Source organism: Osmerus eperlanus, chromosome 4, assembly GCF_963692335.1.
Source record: "Osmerus eperlanus chromosome 4, fOsmEpe2.1, whole genome shotgun sequence".
NCBI lineage: Eukaryota > Metazoa > Chordata > Actinopteri > Osmeriformes > Osmeridae > Osmerus > Osmerus eperlanus.
This window is the reverse complement of record NC_085021.1, coordinates 21,733,705-21,755,263: the sequence shown is the minus strand read 5'-3', so window position 1 is coordinate 21,755,263 and position 21,559 is coordinate 21,733,705. Positions and strand designations below refer to the sequence as shown.

General features: G+C 44.1%; 3 protein-coding genes across 6 annotated transcripts; 2 read left to right on the top strand and 1 right to left on the bottom strand.

Annotated features, from left to right (window-relative positions):
- Positions 1–4,829: 4,829 nt before the first annotated feature.
- LOC134019399 (somatostatin-1-like) lies at positions 4,830–5,885 on the top strand. Its single transcript, XM_062460265.1, has 2 exons — positions 4,830–5,334; positions 5,569–5,885. The coding sequence occupies exons 1-2, from the start codon at positions 5,233–5,235 to the stop codon at positions 5,803–5,805; spliced, it is 339 nt and encodes a 112-aa protein (XP_062316249.1). The 5' UTR covers positions 4,830–5,232; the 3' UTR covers positions 5,806–5,885.
- A 454-nt stretch (positions 5,886–6,339) lies between these two features.
- tardbpa (TAR DNA binding protein a) lies at positions 6,340–11,782 on the bottom strand. Of its 3 annotated transcripts, XR_009930012.1 has the most exons (7): positions 10,963–11,778; positions 10,674–10,855; positions 10,350–10,490; positions 9,643–9,813; positions 8,945–9,029; positions 7,843–7,989; positions 6,340–7,022 (listed from the first exon to the last, which is right to left on the bottom strand). XR_009930012.1 is itself a non-coding variant. In XM_062460264.1 (6 exons), exons 1-6 carry the CDS (start codon positions 11,201–11,203, stop codon positions 6,964–6,966), a joined length of 879 nt encoding a protein of 292 aa, XP_062316248.1. In that variant the 5' UTR covers positions 11,204–11,779; the 3' UTR covers positions 6,340–6,963. The 3 variants fall into 3 exon arrangements, 2 of the variants coding, with proteins under 2 accessions (XP_062316248.1, XP_062316247.1); XM_062460264.1 differs by lacking the exon at positions 7,843–7,989 and having other exon boundaries at positions 10,963–11,779; XM_062460263.1 differs by lacking the exon at positions 6,340–7,022 and having other exon boundaries at positions 7,096–9,029; positions 10,963–11,782.
- A 239-nt stretch (positions 11,783–12,021) lies between these two features.
- On the top strand, positions 12,022–18,779 carry c4h1orf127 (chromosome 4 C1orf127 homolog). 2 transcript variants are annotated; one of them, XM_062460262.1, is made up of 12 exons: positions 12,022–12,569; positions 12,873–13,025; positions 13,132–13,214; positions 13,417–13,518; positions 13,925–14,052; positions 14,154–14,297; positions 14,430–14,468; positions 14,686–14,823; positions 15,897–15,981; positions 16,317–16,510; positions 16,717–16,834; positions 16,966–18,779. In XM_062460262.1, the coding sequence occupies exons 2-12, from the start codon at positions 12,976–12,978 to the stop codon at positions 17,847–17,849; spliced, it is 1,965 nt and encodes a 654-aa protein (XP_062316246.1). In that variant the 5' UTR covers positions 12,022–12,569; positions 12,873–12,975; the 3' UTR covers positions 17,850–18,779. The 2 variants fall into 2 exon arrangements, with proteins under 2 accessions (XP_062316246.1, XP_062316245.1); XM_062460261.1 differs by having other exon boundaries at positions 12,024–12,569; positions 16,960–18,779.
- The last annotated feature ends 2,780 nt before the right edge of the window (positions 18,780–21,559 follow it).

The window sequence follows — 21,559 nt, the reverse complement described above, 5'->3', positions numbered from 1 at the left end:
TTGAGCAGTGTGGATGAATACAATCTATGCTGCTATTTCATAATGTTCTATGTTTCTGTTGAATGATGAATATAATCTATGCTTCTGTTGAATGATGAATATAATCAATGCTTCTGTTTAATAAAAATACAATCAATGCTTCAGATAAAATAAGTAATGATAATGATGAACATATATTCCAAACATATGATTATGCACCAGGACGTGACAGTGTCTGAGAGAGTGAGAAGAGGGTCATTCTCAAGAGAATGTATCCTTTCGTGAGAAGAGGAATGCAATAAGTCAGCGAACTGACAGGGAGGGGTGCACAGGGTGATAGTGTAATGAAATGATGTTGTGTTGGTAATGGTTTGACGTGATTATTGTAGGGGGGAGGGATCTAAGGGAAGAGCTGGGGGTGTTAATTAATGAGCGACACCTGGTCAGTGATAATCAGCGAGGGAACAGGGATAAAGGACCAGGACAGCAACAGGTGAGCGGTCTGGGAAGCGGCGCTAGATTGCTCACGTCGAGCTGCACTCAAGGAGACAGGGTGGGTGCCGTTCGCACGCTGTTTGGAGCTGCCGGCGGTGAAGATAGGCTAGTGGGGTGACTGACAGCTAAGGCGGGGAAAATAGGAGTGCATTTGCTGCTTCTCAGCTAGAGGTTTCCCGCTGACGTCACTCGCGGGGACCTACGAGCGCTGGATCGGTGGCTGCGGTCTCTCCCCTTACCGGCCAGTGCCCAAACTCAGACCCCGGGGGAGGGTCTTGTTGGGCGAGTTAAGTTTTTAACCCTTACGTGTGTGTGTGTGTGTGTGTGTGTGTGTGTGTGTGTGTGTGTGTGTGTGTGTGTGTGTGTGTGTGTGTGTGTGTGTGTGTGTGTGTGTGTGTGTGTGTGTGTGTGTGTGTGTGTGTGTGTGTGTGTGTGTGTGTGTGTGTGTGTGTGTGTGTGTGTGTGTGTGTGTGTGTGTGTGTGTGTGTGTGTGTGTGTGTGTGTGTGTGTGTGTGTGTGTGTGTGTGTGTGTGTGTGTGTGTGTGTGTGTGTGTGTGTGTGTGTGTGTGTGTGTGTGTGTGTGTGTGTGTGTGTGTGTGTGTGTGTGTGTTTAACCGAACGGCAGTACCAGTTTATGATCCGAGGGTGAACGAGGGGCGGTGGCTTCAGGTGTAACCCGGCTGGCGTCTTGTGTGCCTATTGCAGTGCCGTGAGGGTGTGTGCGGTGCCCTCCGGGGGTGGTGTGTGGAAACCTATTGGTTGCGGTGGTTTGCAGTGTTGTGTGACCTGCCTGAGTTCAACGGGGCCTTGGGGGTAGTCGGTTAGTTGGGTGGCATATCGAAGCTTTCTGGGGCCTTTAGTAGTCTGTCCCTATCCGGCATAACTGGTAGTAGCCGCATGAATTTGACTACTTGTATAAACCCTGAATAAAGACTGAACCTTTTCCAAGGCCGTGGTGCAGCTTCTGTTTTGTGCGCATTCTCCTGGCTGAAATTATCTGGCTACATTCTAGGTTTATTACAATATGATTTGCTTCAGAGTGTGGAAGTCAGAAGACTGTTCTCACAAGGGCCTTTGTCTTCTCTACTCTACGAAGCGAGACTGGTCATGTAAGTGCCGTTACATGTTGTGAACACTCTTATACAAATGCTCTAAATTGATTGTTTGATTTCATTGTTTCAAATTGTTAATTAATATATTTTGATTTGAGGTGGTTCCGACAAATGGGGTCAGAACCATTGGTTGATTGGTTGCATTCTTCCTTTCTTAACTGAACCAATTAGTGCATTGTATACATTGATGAGTTGCTGTCGACAGCCCTTTTATGCTGATTCCAGGCATAGATAGCATTGAAATGGTGCTCTGCCTTCGAATGGAGCTTGAACCCAGAATCTTTAAACAAAAACCTGACTGTGATGTGCAGGCAGATTCAGGTGGACTGAGCAGAGAAAAATGCCTACAGGCGAAACAATAAGTCGAATCTTAACTTACAGAATATTCAAGCCATGAATTGTCCTTATACCAGGAGCTGTTGAACGCCATTTTCCTGGTCAAGCTGCAGGTCTGCTGAGACCCTCAGCTCCTTTAAATCCAGATTGAAGACTTTACTGTTTGCTGTTGCCTTTAACCCTCGTGCTGCCTTCGGGTCACATGACCCAAAGGTTCATAACGAACCATCGTTGTGTTTACCCAATTTTACCCAATACAAAAACAAATTAAAATAATTCTTTTAACCTTTGCAATGTGGGGGGTCTGAGACAGCCCAACGGTTAAAAGAAAATGCTTCACTTTGTCTTTGTATGCGGTAAATCTGTCGCAATACGACGGTGGGTCACAATGACTGATGGGTCAGAATGACCCGAAGATAACACAAGGGTTAATTGAACCAGAGTCAAGGATATCAATACATTTCTGCATCTCACTCCTGCATTTTATTTCTTAAACTGCACTGCAAATTGTATTATATTTCTTGCTTTTTGACTGTTTTTAATGTTTTATTGAATGTTCTTAATAGTTTTTAAATCTTTTTTTGCATTATGTTTTGATTAATGGTTTTATGTGAAGCACTTTGAATTGCCTTGTTGTTGAAATGTGCTATACAACTTGCCTTGCCTTGGTACCATGCTGAGTTCTGGGAAATATTATTTATATATATATATATATATATATATATATATATATATATATATATATATAGCTGTACAGGACCCTCTTCTCTGGATTTTTATATGTCTGAAACACACGTTAAATAATGTGTCATCTCTCTATGGAAATGTATAATTAAGGGCTCCACAAGATTAGATATTAACAACTGCTAATTAAAATATGTAGTTTAAAGTATAGGCCTGGCCTACAACTGGGTCCTTTTGGAACAGCGGATCAGGTGCTTGATGCAGTTGGGAGGGGCTGGATGGCATCTCCTGGCTGCTCTGGATCACTGTCTTGCTCAGAGCCAGAGGACTCTGTGTCATCCCTTGATACATCTATTACATTAAAAACACAAGAACCATTAGTGTATAATCACAATAACAATGCCAAAGCCATCAAAACATGAAAACACATTAATCAAAAAACCAACATTTTAAAATGAGGCTTAATCTGACAAAGTAATCTATTACAAGCTGAAGTTAAACTTAAATTCTCAACTGGGCATGTGACTGAGTGCCTGGTAGATGCTCTGACCTGGTGGTGGTAGACCGGGTCCTTGTGAAGTCTGACCACACTGACTCTGACGAGCCTCAGGTAGGGAACTGCTCTGGGGATCAGTGGTGATGCAAGGGCTGGGGTCTATTTGCACCTCATCTGCCTGTTTAAAATTATTTAAAAAATAAGCCTGATACCTCTCCCTTTGCAGGTGTCTGATGATGTTCAGGGGAAGGGGTGACAGAGTCTCCAAGGGTGGGCAGTATATCCAATGGGGGAACAGAACAGTCCAGGGTGGGACAGACCAGATGGTCTGATGACATCCAACCACCAGAGGAGTTACATCCTCCACACCCAATGCATCTCCTTATCTCATTGTACTCGCACCAGTCCCTGGGCTCTACCATAGTGTTACCATTTCACCTCCCTAGTCAGCATGCTGACCTTCTGCATTCCTCCTCACACTAAAAGTCACATTCAGCATAACATGGTTCACTTTTCACAGACTTAGAAACATCCTGTTGCACAAGTTCATCTGTTCTAATTGAAGCATTGATTACATTTGGAATATAGGTTCAGCATTGTCATTACACATTTGGTAGATCTGAGGTATTGATTGTTCTTTATCAAACAGACATAGAACATATAAAATAGCAGCATAGATTAGCAGTATAGATTTCATTCCTCCACACTAGATATCTGTCCCTAGCAAAGTCTGTAGTCTAGCAACCTGTCTCTAGCTAGCTGTCTTGCGCCATACCGTGAGCAAAGAGTATCCATGTAACAAGTAGCGTAGGCGGCCTAGCAGATAATCAAGGATTTGAAGGGCATAATTCTAACAATATTTCACTGTGGGTTTGCACCAAGGATAGTGCAATAGCATGTACATCACTGTGTCCCATGCTCTTACTGCTAATTGCTTGTCTTTGTTGCCTGTTCCTTGTTTGAACCTCTACCTTATTTGAGTGGGTGATTCACCCCCTTCATCTGCCTGTACTGTCATTTAGAGTTATCCTAGCTTCTCCAGGTTTTTAACACAACCTCCAGAAGACATTAACAGCCATTAAAGACCAAATCTCAAACAGCCGTTAATTGTAGAGATATTCTATTAATTAGACAAAGCACTAGTAGAGAAATAACATCTATTTTTCTAAATGAAGAAGTGAGTTAGCTGAAGTGTTTTGTAGTAGAATAAGTATTTTGAGGTCTGGGAACATGATGGTCTGCCTTCTATGCGACTGGCTCGGATAAATTAATTTCCAGGTGTTTTTTTTTAATAGTGTTCTAATTTTGGTGGAGAAGAATACAAGGTTAAATGCCAGGACGAGTTCTTTGTAGTTTAATAAGAAATTATGCATTTATTGTATCTGGAATATATGTTCAACATTATCATTACCCATTTGGATGTATCTGAAAGCTATGATTATATTCATATATATCATTAACAAAGACATAGATTATATAGATAGATAGATATAGATTATAGATTATATATATATAGATATAGATACATAGATTATCTTTTAACATAAACATAGAACATATGATGTGTCCCCAGCCCCGAGTACGACCTCCACCCCTGAGCAAAAAATCGAGAATGCAAACAAGTAGCTAGAGCTAGGTCCAGCTGTTGACCAGATCGGTGTTTTGGTCAGAAATGGGAAGATAAAAGATGTTACCTGAGATGGTTTGGTGTCAGACATTTTCAGTCGTGTAATAGTGAGGTCACATATTCTCTGGGCAAAATGTGACCAATCAATTTATTTTAAAGCCCTGCACACTTGAAAACATATTTTCTATGTAAGTCAATTACAGGGAACTTAATGTTTAACAAAACCAAGCACTTTATCCTTTCAAAGTCAGATTCACTATGGCCTGCTCTTTTATGTAAAACTATTAATGGGGAAGTTTGGAGTGGAAACAGCTTTCACTTACTTGCGGTGTCTAATTAGGAGAATTTTTGCCATCAGAATTAGTCAGAGTGGTTTGAGGGTGTGTAAATTAAAATCTTAATTTCACTAATTGCTCTCTCTGCGTCAGACAGCCCCTTGTGAGGGTCTATAAAGCTGGAGGCTGTGGGATGCTTGGAGAGGTTGCAGGACTAAACTGCTCATCATGAGGGTCCAGTTGAGGTCCGTTCTTCTCCTGCTGGCGTGGAGCGACCTGGAGACTTTGGCTCTCCCCCTAGATGGAGGACTAAGACTACAGAGACATCAGGTAAGTGATAGAAACCTGTGAAACATAACTTTAGTTTCTTAGATTGATATTGTAGCGGTGGCATAATGGTGTTAGTGTGTGAGTGGTGTCTCATGCAAATGTCAGTTGCTTTGCCCCCCCCCCTGGGTTAAAGTGTTCATGTTGGGTATAAAAACTAAACCATGTAAAAAGTGCAGTGTGAGAGATAAAACAACGTTGCTGTGAGTGATGAAGAGGGTTGAACTCTGTGCTCAGGACTGGGCTCCAGAGCGGAGGGGCTTGCTGCAGCAGGTGTTAGCACAGCTGTCCTCAGACTACCCAGACTCCAACCAGCTGCATCTGCAGAGAGACCAGGAGGAGAGAAACCAGGAGAGGGACCAGGAGGAAAGGGACCAGGAGGAGAGAGACCAGGAGGCGAGATCACTCAGAGCACCTCCTCGACACAGATTTAGCTGTAAGAACTTCTTTTGGAAGACCTACTCCATCTGCTGACAGTTGCGTCGACCAGCCCAACCACCACTATCAATGTTAACACTTAGCAACAAGTGAATTCATGAATAAACAGCAACCAGATAAAGTTAAACCAGTTTTATCCTTGATTTCTGACTGGAGTGACATAGCATATTTGTGTATTGAGTGGGTGATCTCAGACTGTCAGATCCCTTCCTCTGAGGGCTTTAACACCTCATCTTGAGACCAGGGAAAATAATTGAAGAAATTAATAGAGCTCAGCCTGCTTGTTAAAACAGATCATGCATTTTCACATACTGAATGAAGATACTGTGGACAAGGGGACTCATTTCATGAGTTAATGTGGCGCCACCTAGAGGCTAACAAAACTACATCCTTAACAACACCCCTCTTCCACTCATTACAGAAATAGGGTTAACATTTACCACTACGCACAAATCAGGCTAAGATATTAACATTGACAAAAGCAGATGTGGAATTGTTTTAACTTCATAAAAAAAATAAAAGATCTCTGCAACAAAAACCTTTTCAAAATAGAGAAAACAACAAATGATGAAAAATTTAAAACTTTATTTTACACTCCATAGGACTAAAAATAAGAGATCAATTTCAGTGTACAAGTGAGAATTCCTGCTGTCATATTCAATCAACAATTTTCCAAAACCCTGAAAAATATACTTCAATCATAAATCTTTCCCTGTACAGTCTTTAAAGAAATCACACGTCTGGTCTGTCTGAAATCGTACATCTGAACCACAAGAAAAGAATATCTATGTAATACTTACTCATTAACTTTCCAGTAATAATTACAGTTATCAATGGTTATTAGGACATAGCAGTGGAAAAAAAACATTTATAAAGCCAGTTTGTGACATCAAAAAATCAGGTTGGAATAACAAAAGTGAGAGAAAAAAAAAAAAAAAAAAAAGATCACCAATAACGACACAGATGGAAGGGGGTGTTGGCCCTGTTTTGGAGCGTGTTCCCTCGTGGGAATGCGATGGACGCCTTGGCCCAGTTGGAGATGGTCCGTGCTAAATTTCAACATGGTGGTCCGTGGGGTTGTTCTGAGTGAGGTGAAGGGGTCCCTTGTCAGGTGTAAGGCATTCTCCATCCTTCTCCACTGAGGTCTTGTCTTGGCCCACCCAACAGTGCACCAAACTCCAGTCTTCAGCATCTTCAAAATTGACTTCTCTCTGGGATCTGGTGAAAACCTGGGCCAGCCATGTCCAAGGTCCCTACACATGCGAATTAAAGCGTTGGCAGTTCAATTAATGTTAACAAGCAAAAATATGTCAAGTAGGCATCATACCTAGTCAAATTTAGTTTTATTTGAGAATTCCCTTGAGTCACAAAAACACATAAAATGCATTCAGAAACACTTCAAACACAAACTTTCCAATAGGGACTCTTCAAACACCCGCCACATCACCCCCTAAACGACAAGAGTACACTTGCATCATCACCCCCCCCCCCCCCCTTGCTCTCCATACAGACAGCACAGTCACATATTCACACGAAAAAGGGGTTTATCGTAACAAAGAGTAAATAAAGCACACAGCATTCACATCAAATCAGACAGCAAGATAAAGGGATACAAGGAAAAAACTTTTTTTTGTTTTTAACACTTAACATTTCACTGTGTTGCAAAGACTATAGCTTGATAGAAAAACAGGGAGGAAGGAGAGAGAGAGACCTTAAAGATCTCGAGATGCAGCAAAAAACGTCCTTGTGATGGTGAAAAGGGACACACTCGTACTGGCTTCTTCCTCTCTCTCTCACACTCTCGCACAAAAGCCACAGGTGGTCTTCACTCTCGCAGGCATCCGGCCCCTTCAGCACAAACAGTCCTTTTTCACACCTGCTTTCTTTCACTTTTGCCCCCTCCGCTCGCTCACGTTCAGTCTCTCACTCTTCGACCACCACCAACAACCCCCACTCACTGATTTCAAAAGCGGCAAGATAATATTTTGTTTTTTGTAGTTATTTTTCGTGTTTTTTTTGTTTGTTTTTTTTTAATCCATGAAAGAGAGAGAGAGAGAAAAAGGCAACACCCACCGTCTGACACAGTATATGCAGAGTGAAGCTGTGTTCTTTGATGGCAAAGCATTTAGACATGAGAAGAGGGGTACTGATATTGAGATCGGTCGAACATTGCTGCCAACGATGGGCTTCTTCCCGGGAAATTGGAAAAGAGTTGTTGAACTGTAGAAGAGATTTTCATGAAGGCGTGTTCATAAAAACAGCAGAGAAAGATTTTACAAATCAACTGCACACATAGATTAAACATCACTTCCGATTCTACAGCATTTGCACATGGTTGCAGAGGGGTGACGCTGGTCATACTCGAGCATGGTTCGGATATACGTACTTCGCATGCTGAGTCACGACGCATTCAAAACAACATCAAGAAAGAAAAGAAACAAACAGAAAAAGTACTACGTGTGTAGTGTAGTCTTTAACCACTAACAAACTCAACAACTCAACCACTGTGCACTTCGCTATAGCATTAGTCACACATACAAATGCATGTTTAAATGTCTGACAAAACAAAAGGCGATTTAATCTTTTAAATAGCTGGGAGATATAGATATATATATAAAAAGATGACTAAATATGGATCTTCCTCCCAGTCCCTTATTTTATTTATATATTTTTTTTTTTAACAATACTTACCAGAACTAGTCTAGTAAAATGTCTAGATAAACTTCCAAGAACACCCCCCAAAAAAATAACAGTATCAACCCCGTCGCCACAGCTTCCTACATTCCCCACCCAGACGTCTTAGACTCCATAGAGGTGCCAAAGCCAGAACTGAAGCCCCCACTGCTAGAGGCAGAGTTGGTGCCTGCAGCCCACCCAAGACTAGCTGAACTGGGGCTACTGTAACTGGTGCTATTGGAGCTATAGGTCTGGTCTCTGGTGGTGGCAGTGGTGGTGCCTGCCGTGGTGGTCTGCCCCTGCTGGTTAGCCAGCATTCCCATCATGCCCCAGCTGCTCTGCAGCGCTGCCTGAGCAGCGGCCATCATGGCCGGGTTGAGGCTGAGTGTCCCGAAGTTCACCCCACTGCTACTGCTGCCTAGCCCCCCCCGGTTGCTGCCGTAGCCCTGAGCCCCGAACCCTCCTGTCCCAAACCGCCCACGCTCCATCATTTGCCTACTGTTGTTGTGCTTAGGCTCGGCGTTGGAGATGTGGACGCTGACTCCCTTGATGATCAGGTCCTCTCCGCACAGGGCCTGGGCCACCTGGGGACAGGAGCGGGGGGAGGAGGTGACGCAACACACACGTACCCCACACACACACACCAAGCAGGGGGGCAGTCGTTTGTACTTTGCTGCACACTCAGACTGTTGAGCGTGTGGGGGCAGGGGTGAGGGAGGTAGAGATGGGGAAGGGGGAGTGAGGGAGGTAGAGATGGGGAAGGGGGAGTGAGGGAGGTAGAGATGGGGAGTGAGGGAAGTAGAGATGGGGAAGGGGGAGTGAGGGAGGTAGAGATGGGGAAGGGGGAGTGAGGGAGGTAGAGATAGGGAAGGGGGAGTGAGGGAGGTAGAGATGGGGAAGGGGGAGTGAGGGAGGTAGAGATGGGGAAGGGGGATTGAGGGAGGTAGAGATGGGGAAGGGGGATTGAGGGAGAGAAGGGGGGGGGGGTAGAGGGGCAGAGACTAGGTGGGGATTGTAGGGACAGGGTAGGGCAAGTGGAAGGGATGGGACAAGGTTTGGACAGAAGGGCAGAGAGTGCGGCTAGGGACGGGATGGAAGTAGAGGAGTATGGATGAGGTGGGGGTGGTAGGGGCTGGGCGAGGGGGGGCTGGGGGGTCTAAACAGGGTGAGGGAGTTGGTGGCTGGTGAAGAACTTACCTGGTCATCGGCGAAGGTGACGAAGGCGAACGCCCGGAAGGGTTTGGGGATGAACACGTCGGTGACCTCGCCGTACTGCATGAAGAACTGCCTCAGCTCGTCGGTGGTCATGTCCTCAGTGCAGCGACCCACAAAGATCTTGCGGCAGCGCTGGGGCTCGTCGGGACCCACCTGTGGACCAAAACAAACACACCCACAAGTTAAAAAACTGAAAGGCGAGTGAGTAAAAATGTATGACAGAAGAAAAAAAAAATCTATGGACAAACTAAAATGGTAGTGATCACATCATAAAGGGTTGGTTGGATGATCACACCCGGGAAATAAGTTAGAAGAAGTTGGCATTGGCTGGTGTGGATCCATTCAATCAGCCACTTTTGGTAAGTAGCCATAAACTTCACTACCGTTCCAAAATATGTGATGGTCAGTGACTCAGGAATGACCGCTAAGAAACTAGTTTTATTTTAATAATGCTTCCACTTCACTGACTCACAATTAGAGCTGAAAAAGCTCAATAATTGTGGTATGCGTTTGTTTTTTTTAAACAAACAAGTCCGCCGACTTCAGATGGGTTAAATAATAAATCATCGTCATCATCAATAAATAAAATCTGATCAACCTTTCTGCAGTTGTCAGATGTGAATGTTAAAAAGGCTTTAACATATTTTAGCTGGTATAGTAAAAAGAAAACTAAGGGAATTCTAGAATACCTTAGAGTTGGGTAGTTTGCAGTCACACCATCTTCCATCAATCATGTGTCTCTGAGATATCACTTTGGACTGCGTCTCATACTCCGTGAAACGAACGAATCCAAAGCCCTTCGAGTTCCCAGTCTTGACATCCCTCTTAATCTGCAGAAGAACGGTGTTGACAACAAAAACACTCAAATACAATTGTATTTGTATAACCCTTTTAACCAAGCAATGTCACAGAGAGCTTGTCACAGGTGCCCATAGAACTGCATCGTAGACTCAATTGCATGATAAACTAAAAAGTATAAACGTATAAACTAAAAAGTTAAACAGCGGCATTACCTGCACCATGATGACCTCGCCGAAAGTGCTGAAGTAGTCTTTCAGGTCCTGCTCTGACGTCTTCCACGGTAACCCAAGGACAATCAAGTCTGATGTTTTCTGAATACCCCTCTTGATCTTAACGGCAGAGGCTGCGTCCATTTCATCCATCTTTCTTTTGTTATCTGGCAGGATCACACCAACTAAAAAGAAGATACTTACAATTTAACAACTGTCAGACAAGTTAGATAACGTTGCAGTACTCGAAATCAAGGGAAATGCAATATTTTAGCTATTAAAACCAACATACCTTTGGGATAATTGACGACATAGACCAAGTTACCCCAGTCGCTCTCTGGAGCATGCAAAACACCCTCCACAAGGCGAACGCCTCGCATACACTGGGACGCGGGGCTCCTGTAACGTAGGCCGCAGGCACCAGGGAACTGCGCTGCTACTGTCGAAAGCAAAACTGTCCCGTCATCTTCAGATGGGATCTCCATGGGTTCTTCGTTTTCATCTTCGGCCACGCGAATGTATAACTCTGCCATTCTGTCTAGATTGGCAGGGGGTTAGCTAACTTCACTCACTAGTTAGCTAGCTACTGCACGAACACAAAGCTAGTGGCTGCACGCGGGGATTGGAAGCTGTAAGCTACACAAGACTAAATAAGTACGCGCTGAAATCACTTGTGCTTCAGTTAAAAATAAATAAAAAGGAAACGCACTCGTCTATTTGGTCGAGAAAATTAATGAAGAGGCTACAACACGAAGATGCAGATAACTACAGATGGCGTATGGTTGCTACAAAATTTGATAGCTGGCGGCCATGAGAACAGAAGACTGTCGTCTTCTATATACGCACACAAGAAAAAATGAATGAGATGCTAGCTGGCTAGCTATAACATTTACAAGCTAGCACGAGTTTACGCGCCTTGGAATGCTTTGCATATGAAGTTCCCTACTATTACAGATAATATCGTCCAAGCAGTGCACTTAACAAAAGATACCTGATATTCAGATCACGGAAAAAAAACAATTCAAATTCACAAGAAAGTAGGACCTATGTAGCTGGCTAGCTAATCACTTGTCTTCCAACAAAATGGTAGCTGGTCTGAATGACATCATTAGTTTGGAAAGTTCCATTAGTGGCATATAGGGGTGTTTATAAAGGGATTATTCTATTGGGACGAGCCAATCCAATGAATAGTATCAAACATTGAAATATTTCAAAACAGCACGCAAGATATACCTGTATCAAACATCAGTTCACAAATATACATTTCTATATGTTTCTATATATTTCGTACAATACACCAATATTGTATAGAAATACCCGTTTAGTTTAGTCTGAGCCAGTACAAACAAAAGTGCGCACTGAGAAATCCAGGCCTGCTCGTGCCTTCTTCACTGTCCAACGGCCTTTGAGCCCAACGGCCACTAGATGGCGTCTTGTTGTTTAGCGGCTTTAGGGTATTGACTAGGGACCTTTGTTATGATTTGGACAGTGTTTTTTATATGAACTTGTTTTCGTTTGTTTTGTTTTTCTGTAAAAGGATATATATTATAAGATAAGTATAATATGGTTTAACCGAGTCCCTCCAGTGCACTGTTTCAATGATCCCCTTTCAACGGTTCAAATTGATTCTCAAAGTGACGCTTGTTACAGACATCGACCACATCGACAATAAATTAACACATAAATTATTTTCCGGATATTGCATAAGCCAGGATAACAACTTCTGGTAGCTAGCAGCAGTCCTCTTACACAAAATGCCGTTTTTAAGTTTGGGTGAGCTTCCCAAAATGACAATTAACGATGTACATATGATTCTGTGTTGCTGCCCTTCTTCATGCAAGAGCAACAATTGTTTCAAATTGTATGTTTCGAGCTACTAGTACATCGTCGATTACAAAGGTAAGGTTTAGACTCACACAGTAAAAAGTAGATAGCTCTAGTTATCCTCGAAGGGATTTGAGCAGTAACATTAGCTCTATCTAGGATAGCTAGCTAACGATTTATATATATTTTATATATAGCCAATTCAAATGGCATCAACACAGGTGCATTTTATATACCCTATCCATTTAATTGTCATTGTTACTATCACTTTGTACATAGTAGCTTACGTCCTCCTTCAACTGAAAGAGGTGAGATCACACCTGCACGCCGAAACAGCTCAGATCTTTTCTTTTTAACTTTTTCCTTACTGCTTGTTAGATTTCCAGGTAAACACAGCTGATTCCCTTCGGCCACAGCCCAATAAACCCGACAACACATAAATACCCACTCACTAAGAAACTTCCTCACAACCACAACAAACATGGCCAAGGCAAGATTCGGGATCTTTCAAAGCGTCTTTGTTGTAACTCTGTGAGTACACTGCATGGCATTGGTGATAAAAAACTTTTACCTGTTAGCAAGATACATTTCTTGATTTGAATGGAATTAATCTTCCTTTGTGGTTTTTCTATGACAGTATTTCGGTCTTTCCCATTGAAGCCATGGTCTTGAAAAGTCAGAAAAGAGACTGGATGGATAACTCACCTGCGACATTCAGAGGTATTTCCCATCTGTCTAAGCATTTATATATAAATACACACTCCCTTGAGAGTGAAAATAGATATTTCATCAGAACTTTATGTACTGAACAGTTAAAATTGGTGTGATGTAATGCTAGACAGAAAACAAATCACGATACCAGAATATCAGTATCAATATTATTGTTAAAAAATATAATTTCTATCTCTTTTGAACTGTTTAGAAGGTGATTTAGAGTGCTTTTCAGACTACATGGAGGTGTGGATCCACAGAATGAGGATTGAGGGCCTAAGGCTTTGGCTCTCAGGGGCCATGAGAATCCAAGGTGAGTGCTCCCCTTTACCGCAGCTCAGAGACCACAACCAGGACTGAACAAGTTGAGTAGTTTTAACTGATGGAATCCAGTCGATGAAGGAATTAATAATGAATGAATGAATGAGTGATACAGGTAGAAAACTCTTGGTGTGATGGATGAGTGTGTGTGTGTGTGTGTGTGTGTGTGTGTGTGGAGGGTCAGGTGAGTGTGTGTGTGTGTGTGAAGGGTCAGGTGTGTGTGTGTGTGTGTGTGGAGGGTCAGATGTGTGTGTGTGTGTGTGTGTGGAGGCTCAGGTATTTGTGTGTGTGTGTGTATGTGTGTGGAGGGTCAGATGTCTGATGAAATGGCTGATGGGAGTCGTAGTGTTTTCTCTTTTTTTTTTACCGTGTTTTTCATCGTTTTTCATAATCCTCAGTTGTCAACCTTGGTTCCTTGGACCGTCTAAATAGCCAGCTCTCTGCTTGTGGATTCTCACTGCACAATGACCCCGACAAGAACTATATCTTTAGGGCCATGTACAGCGGGTGTTTAGTTCAACAACAGGTACTATACAACCTGAATGAGAGCCATTTATCTTATGTTTATGCTAATTTGAGCCCAAGTTGATCAGGTTTTGTATGTATAAAAGTGTATTTCTATTCTAGTATGGAAACAACGTCCTTGTGCTGAATTTGGCAAAGGGAATACAACGGTTTGGAGGCCGAAGTCAGAACTTTATCATGAAGTGTCCTCTGGTTTCTGCAGCGTCCAACACAGAACACATTCAGTGTGACTCAGACTACATCCAGGTCATTTAAAACGGCACCTTAAGTGGCAAAACATACACAGCATACTGTTTGCTGTGTAGGTGTGTGACTGTTTATGCTGTGTAACCTAAAGATTGTTGTTGCCATAGTAATTTTGTAAATTATATTCCACAGGTGACAAGACAAATTCCACAAGACAGCTGGAACAATGAGGTAGTTATAGAATTTGCTGCATGGGACATACAACTATTGAAATGACTTTGTACGACTGCATTTGACAAACAGGTGAACTTATGTAACGTACATTTTCTGTGGTTGTTATGTGTCTTTCTGGGTGTATGTCTTTCTGTGTTTCTATTTGTATCTGGCTGCACCTGTGTGTGTGTGTGTTACTGTCTATGTGTGTCTGTGTGACTGTGTGTGTGTACAGCTTCAGTGGTCACTTGCCTTGAGGGGTAGTCTGATTGTGGCCCTTGAGGATGCAAGCCTGATCCAGTTAAACATCGACAAGGCTGGAACCAGTCTTACCCTGCAGGGCAGGAGGAGAGAGATTATGAGTCCAGTGACAGTAAGTTTAAACAAGCACCCCGCCATCTTGTGGCCAGAAAGAGTATTGCAATGGGGGCTGGATCAGGCCAATAGTATGAACCTGCAGAGAGTAGCATGTACCTGCAGAGCCGGAGAGCTGCAGGACCGCAGTTTCAGGACCGCAGTTCTAGGACCCTCGTTTTATCTGACAGCGCCACCTAGCGAATTGGATGATGAAATATACTATTGAGTAGGCTACGTGTCACTAGATCACAACAAGATAGGCTATTTGAATGGTTTGAGAGAGGCAAGAAACAAGGAAAACTGGGGAATTAGATTATTCAGATATGGATATATTTTAAATATATATACAATAATAAACAATAACAATCGCAGTATCACATCCGTCCACCCCTCCACCAAATACACCTGCATCGCTCCATCCTACTCTTCATCATTCCCTCCACCCCATCAACCAGCAACATTTTGAAGGATTTCTAAATTTTAGCGACCACCAAAATACCAAAAAGAGTGCGACCAAAGCAGTATTCCCCACAAACAGTAATTTATGTCTTCAACTTGGTTGTTAACAGTTGTATGTTTGGCAATCAGTGTAGCTCATAGGTAAAAGTAGCTAATGTGAATCAGGTGTGGTTATGTATAAAACCACTCTGGTGTCTTGAAATGATTTCGACAGCAAAGTTGAAGTTAGCTAGCTAACGTTAACTTTATTGTCCAATTCAAGACACCAGAATTGTTTTATACATAACCACACATGATTCAAATTAGCTACTTACACTCTGATTCTCGTCCATCTTGTCATGAAACAAGCTACATCACTTCCTCTTCTTCTTGTTATAATTTAATGTTGAGCCGTAACCTGCATTCACTACTGCAGGAAAATATTGATTATCTTGTTCCGGTCCATGGTTATCCAATTCGCTAGGTGGCGCTGTCAGATAAAACGATGGTCCTAGAACTGCGGTCCTGAAACTGCAGCTCTCCGGCTCTGCAGGTACATGCTACTCGATCAGGCACTGCATATATTTTACTGAGATTTGAGGCAAAGATTCTGAGACTACATACATTTTTAATTTAGATTTTTAATTCCAGGTGTTGGAAAAGATTGGGGAGTTCCTAGCCTTGAAGCTGGTCAGTGGGCAGTATGCCTACAGCATGGAAGCTACTTGTCCTGAGGGTAAGGAACAGTTATCCAAAAATATTCTTGTGAAACGTAATGAACAAATCCCTCTTAACGACACCAACTGTCAGAAGTGATCAATAGGGGGGGGGGAATCGATTCACATCCGAATCGTGATTCAGTCTTCTAGCATCGATTCACAAATGTCAAAAATCATCATCATTTTTAAATATATATATGTATTTATTTTTGTCAAATTATCTTGGAAAAATCGTGAATCGATTTTTAATCGAATCGTGACCCCAAGAATCGATTCGAATCGTGAGGTACCAAAAGATTCCCACCCCTAGTGATCACGCGCTGTTCTGTGTTGTGGTCATGATGGCTGCCAGTATCCCAGAACTCAGCAGAGGAAACGGTGCTGCACATTTTCAAGCGTCGCATGGGCCTGACGAAGAGAGGCATCGAGAGCGACACCTTTACCCTGAACAACGTCTCCGTGGATGGGACAGACGTGTTCACGGTACACGAAAACAGAGACTTTGTTCAACTGATCATCCCCACTGCCCTCATCCTACAAACTAAGGTTGGGATTAATATTTCAAATCATGAAACACATTTTTCTGCTTGATATGACATGACCTAATGCCAATTATTATTACTTATTATTAAAATAACTATGACTTATTACTTGCCGGTAATTGTTATTCAGCTTTTACATTTACTGTAAACCTGGTGAATAACAGGCCTTCATGTAGTGTTGTGTGAGTCTGAATGTGTCTGGTCTCCCAGCCCTGCACCACGGATCAGGGGCTACTGCAGCCCTTTTACAGGGTCCAAGTTCAACTCACCTTTAAAGAGACCAACCATCAAATGTACTGGATTATGGAGAACAGCTTTCCATGCACAGGTGAGTGTTTGCGCTCACCTGTTCAATGTCAAATCTTTACATTTCCCTTTTTCCTGATTTTCAATGTTGTCTATTTTTATGTCGGGCTGGATTTAATGTGTTTGAATCCTCTGATGGTTTTTCAGTTTCAGGGACCAACGCTCCCATTCCGACTCTGAGGCCTACCATATCCTCCAGTACCTCACCTGCTGAGGCCTACACAACAGGTTCAGAAACAGGTGATCCGAATACAACTCTGAAGCCTACTGTGTCCTACCCTTCCTCACCCACTGACACCCTCACGACCCTGGACGATGACCAGATCACAACAACTACTGCCACAACGCTGCCTACCCTGTCTTACACCCTCTCGATGCCTGAGGCCTACACTACAGATCCCGTGACCAATGAACAAAGACTTCCTGTGACCCGTGATGGAATCACAAGGACTCCGAAGCCTACCCTGTCCTTCAGTACTTCAACACATGAGGCCTTCATGGCCTACAGAACAAGTTCAGGGACCGACAGGCCTATTGCAACCGCTTCTGTAGATCTAACCACCATTTCCATCCCAAACCCTTTAGAGGCTGCCCTGTCCTCTTTTCCTGATGTCTACACAACAGCGCCTGCCAAGCCTCCAGGAACATCCACATACCTTCATCTCAGCCCAGACCCGCCTGTGGAGGACCTCGCCGTCACCTGGACAGACGTCTCCACCAGCTACCCCCCAGACCCTGTGACCACCAGCTCTGATTCCAACACCTACACAAGCAATGTGACACCCCTGGATCTGCATGGTAATGAGGCCACACGGAACACAACGGAGGCAGCAGATGTTGGTGGTGTTGGAGCCCAGGACGAAGGGCCCCAGAGGGTGACCCTGGGGTCGGCTGGCACACGCCAACCAAACCAGACTGAGTCTCACTCGCCCCAGGATGGAAATGGAACACAAGGCATGGATTTCCATAGCAACTCTGGAACAACGGAATCCGACAGAGCGGTGACGGAAGCCATGTTCCAGGTGGGATTCCAATGATCTATTCATCACAGCTGCAGCTCCCCAGATCTCCGCCCAGCCTAGCGAGCACAGCCCGTACCCCATGCCCTGGTGTTTTGATGATGTGCTGACACGGAGCGCATGGAACCTGCCTGACATCTGGTTTTCAGACATGAAAGTTACGGTGCTGGTCATCACTGTGAGGAGTTGATTACACAAGCAGAGGCTCTGCTACCCATCTCTGCCAGCCATGTCCTGGGGGCGATGGTCTCCAGACACATACAAACCAGCCGCTTTGGTAAACATGTCTGCTGCCAGCCTGCAGGAAGGAGAGGGGGAGAGAGCGATGAGCTCCCGTCAGGCAGTGATGCTCTCCTGGCCCACTGCAAGCCTGGCAGATCATCATAACACCGGTGTGTCGTTTGAAAGGACGGAAAGACTATTTGAGGTGAACCTCTGCCATCCGCTAAACAAAAAGTTTGGAAGTGTAATGAACTTGTTTATTATGAAGAACAGTATTGTAATGTCTCCTTTTGAAGAGAATTTTCTAGAACGTAACATGTGATATTTTTGTTGTGTTGTTGGCACATTGTATCATAATAATCGAACAGAAGAGAGTAGGAAACTGAATCCAGTGGGTTCAGACTAGACAGAATAAAACACAGGATGTGTGGGGACTAAACTCAAGCGGCTGCAGCAGTTTATTTATTGGGCAGAAGAGGGTGCAATTGTTCTTGTTTTCTTAAGACACTCAAAATGCGACGGGTACAGCTTAGGATTTTACAATGTAGCTTTTCTTAAATATTAGTTCCTTATATTTTCGGGTTTAGTATCTTTATCCACTATAGTATCTTTTCAAATAATTGTCAATGACCCAAAAGGTCAAACTGTAATAGTATTTGATACCAAATCAAGGGGAATTTTGATTTTCTATTTCATAAACAATATTGTAGAATGTGGGATGTTTAATAATAAACTAATCTTATATTTAACCGATGCAAGTGGTGAAAAAATTATACTGAAACGAATTATTGACTTAATTACAGACTGCCTGGCTGGTCTTTAAATAGAGCCCCATTCTTGAATCTCCGTTTTTGTTCACCTTTGTGATGCCCTCTTCTCATGCACCAAAGACTCCTGCATTAAGACAAAGCACTGTTACGCAGTTAAACGCATCATATACAATGGGCCGCGAGGCGGAACATCTAAACTTCCTCGAGCTTTTGGTCTCCATCTGCTCTGTGAACTCGTGAGCATGAAACAAGAGTTAAGTGCCGCAAAGTACACCAACATACCAGATCTTTCATGTGGCCTCTCCCAGTCGTTATTCTATCTGTATAGTATATTAACTGCCTTCACAAAGTAAGAAGAAAATCTCTTTCATGTGTCTTTTAGTGTTTCCCTTTTTTTCCTCGCTCTCATTTTAATTTCAGTGAAAGCATATGGTTCGCACATCTGGGAGATGCTTAGCATGGGGAACCCAGCCCCCCACAAGGCCTCTGGGAAGTGATCCACACACACACACACTGCCACAGATCATAATCACTCATAATCACACACTATCATCATAAAGGAGCCCTGGACACGTTCGGCTGTATTCAGAGTGTTGTCTTAGGAAGATACCCAGACCACCTGAAACTATCTCCAAGGCCCCAGAATGTAAACGGTCTCCCTGTCCTGGTGTGGCCAGGCTTGGCAGCCCTGTTTGCTCAGGCCCTTGGGAGAGCTCAGACAATGTGTGAGTGTCTTCTGTCATCCTGAGGAGAGATTTTCCAGACACCAGTGGCTGTACATGTGAGGGTACAAACATAACCGATTGGTCTTGTTTTCAATCTCTTTTTTTTTTTTTTTGAAGGTTGTTCAGGCACTGAGCTAGAATGGGTGGAAACAGTGACACAGTTCTCTTAATGTACACAGAGTTTAGTAGCACTACACCATCTACACAAGGACGACCATACATAAAGGACACCATTCATGGCTGCAATAGTGATATGTCATTCCTTGTCAGACCTCGGAAGCAGTCTAATGTCAAGATGAGTCCTTACAACAATGCCATTGATTCTGCAGATCAAGCCATATGCCTCGAGATCTCAAGTGAATTGAATGAAAGAAGATAAGGATCAAATCAAATCAGGAAATTAGACGGTGCTTATCTCCTCTCCTCCGTTCGTTTGCAGCTCGCAGAAGCATACAGCTCGTCTTCGCGTCCTTGTATTTTAAAAACTTGAAAATTTCATTTTGGAAGTGCTTGACCCTTATAGCTCTACAACTCCACAGTGCTCCCCCTCCCCTCCCTCCCCCCATCTCCCCCAACCCCTTCCCGTAGTGAACACAGGCGCTGTTTGAACCTGCCCATCTGCTTGTCCATGAGCTGTCAGAATGAGAAGGGCCAGGGATGGGGCTGGGGCCGGGGCTGGAAGGGGAGCGAGATGGAGATCTGTGTGACTGGGAGGTCTGTGTGGGATGGGGGGAGTGTGGGAGGAGGTGTGTGTATGTGTGTGTGTGTGTGGGGGCTTAGGTTGGACGAGGGGTTGAGAGAAAGGAAGGGCTGAGGATGGAGAGAAGGGGAGGGAGTGGAGGGGGGGGGTTGGGGGTGGAGCCAGTGGGTGAGAGGGGTGCGGGGGGGAGGACGGGAGGAAAGGGAAGCGGGGGATTCTGGCGGTACCTCCGGACCCTTTCATCTCTCTCGGAGGGTAATTACAGAATCACGGGTCAACCACGCGTGTAACCACGGTTACGTTGCACAGTAGCAGATGTGCACGTGGCGTCGCTGAACGCCAGTGCAAAAAAGGTAAACAAAAACAGATGCGGCCGGTTGCTAGGGACTCTTGCCAAACTCGTATCCCGTCGAAAGGGTTCCCATGTGGGGCTGCAGAGCTCCAGTAGTGGGGGGAGGACAATCCCTGTGGAGGAGCTGTCCATCTGAATGGGGAGATTTGTGAATGGAACGGTGTTTCTGGGGATTTGTGGTGTGTGTGTGTATGTATGTGTGTGTTTGGTTGAGGAGGTGGGGGAGGGTAGGGGGAATTGAACATGTGGGGAAAATAGTGAGTGACAGCTCTATGAGTTTGAGATGTACTGTATAGACCCTGTTTGGGTCCTGTTGAAGCCTTCCTGTGTGTGTGTGTGTGTGTGTGTGTGTGTGACACTGGACCATGTCTGTAGGACCCAGCAGGGGCCTCTCATTTCTCACCATCTGATAACAGTGTCTCACACACACAACAGCCGATGCCCGTTAGTATAGGTTTGAGTGTGTGTGTTTGAGCGTGTGTGACAGCAACACAGTGAGAGAGTGTTGTGTGTGTTGCGTGAGAGAGAGTGAGAGTGTGTGTGTGTGTTTGGGTCTGCATGTGAGAGTGAGGTAGTGTGTTCGTGTGATAGCGACTGTGTGTTTGAGTCTGTGTATGACAGCGATAGTGCATGTTTGGGTCTGAGTGTGTGACAGTGTGTGTATGTTAAGAGTCTGTGTGTGAGAGAAGAAGAGTGTGTGTGGCGATGTGTGAGAACGACACACAGGTTAACAAGATGCTCGAGGAGCCCTCGAATTTCAAATTTCTGTTTTGATAATCCGATAAACAAATGATTTGGCTTTCGCCGTTGCTTCTGTTGAGCTGGAATGCGCTCTGACCTCGCTCCCCCCGACTCCCCCTCCTCCCTCCCTTCCTCTCCACAAACGGTTGTGTATGAAGCGGGGCTGCCATCAGCGTGTTCCTCTCCTCTCTCTCATTAACCGCAACTGTCAGATCCTC

Excerpts from the sequence above, each read along its gene's own strand:
- tardbpa (XM_062460263.1), bottom strand. The coding sequence starts at position 11,203 with ATGGCAGAGTTATACATTCGCGTGGCCGAAGATGAAAACGAAGAACCC. Across the intron at positions 10,856-10,962 it reads TGTCGTCAATTATCCCAAAG|TTGGTGTGATCCTGCCAGAT; the intron begins GTATGTTGGTTT and ends TCTTCTTTTTAG. Across the intron at positions 9,030-9,642 it reads TCACCTTCGCCGATGACCAG|GTGGCCCAGGCCCTGTGCGG; the intron begins GTAAGTTCTTCA and ends TCCTGTCCCCAG.
- c4h1orf127 (XM_062460261.1), top strand. The coding sequence starts at position 12,976 with ATGGCCAAGGCAAGATTCGGGATCTTTCAAAGCGTCTTTGTTGTAACT. Across the intron at positions 16,511-16,716 it reads CCCTCATCCTACAAACTAAG|CCCTGCACCACGGATCAGGG; the intron begins GTTGGGATTAAT and ends CTGGTCTCCCAG. Across the intron at positions 16,835-16,959 it reads GAACAGCTTTCCATGCACAG|TTTCAGGGACCAACGCTCCC; the intron begins GTGAGTGTTTGC and ends ATGGTTTTTCAG.
- LOC134019399 (XM_062460265.1), top strand. The coding sequence starts at position 5,233 with ATGAGGGTCCAGTTGAGGTCCGTTCTTCTCCTGCTGGCGTGGAGCGAC. Across the intron at positions 5,335-5,568 it reads TAAGACTACAGAGACATCAG|GACTGGGCTCCAGAGCGGAG; the intron begins GTAAGTGATAGA and ends CTCTGTGCTCAG.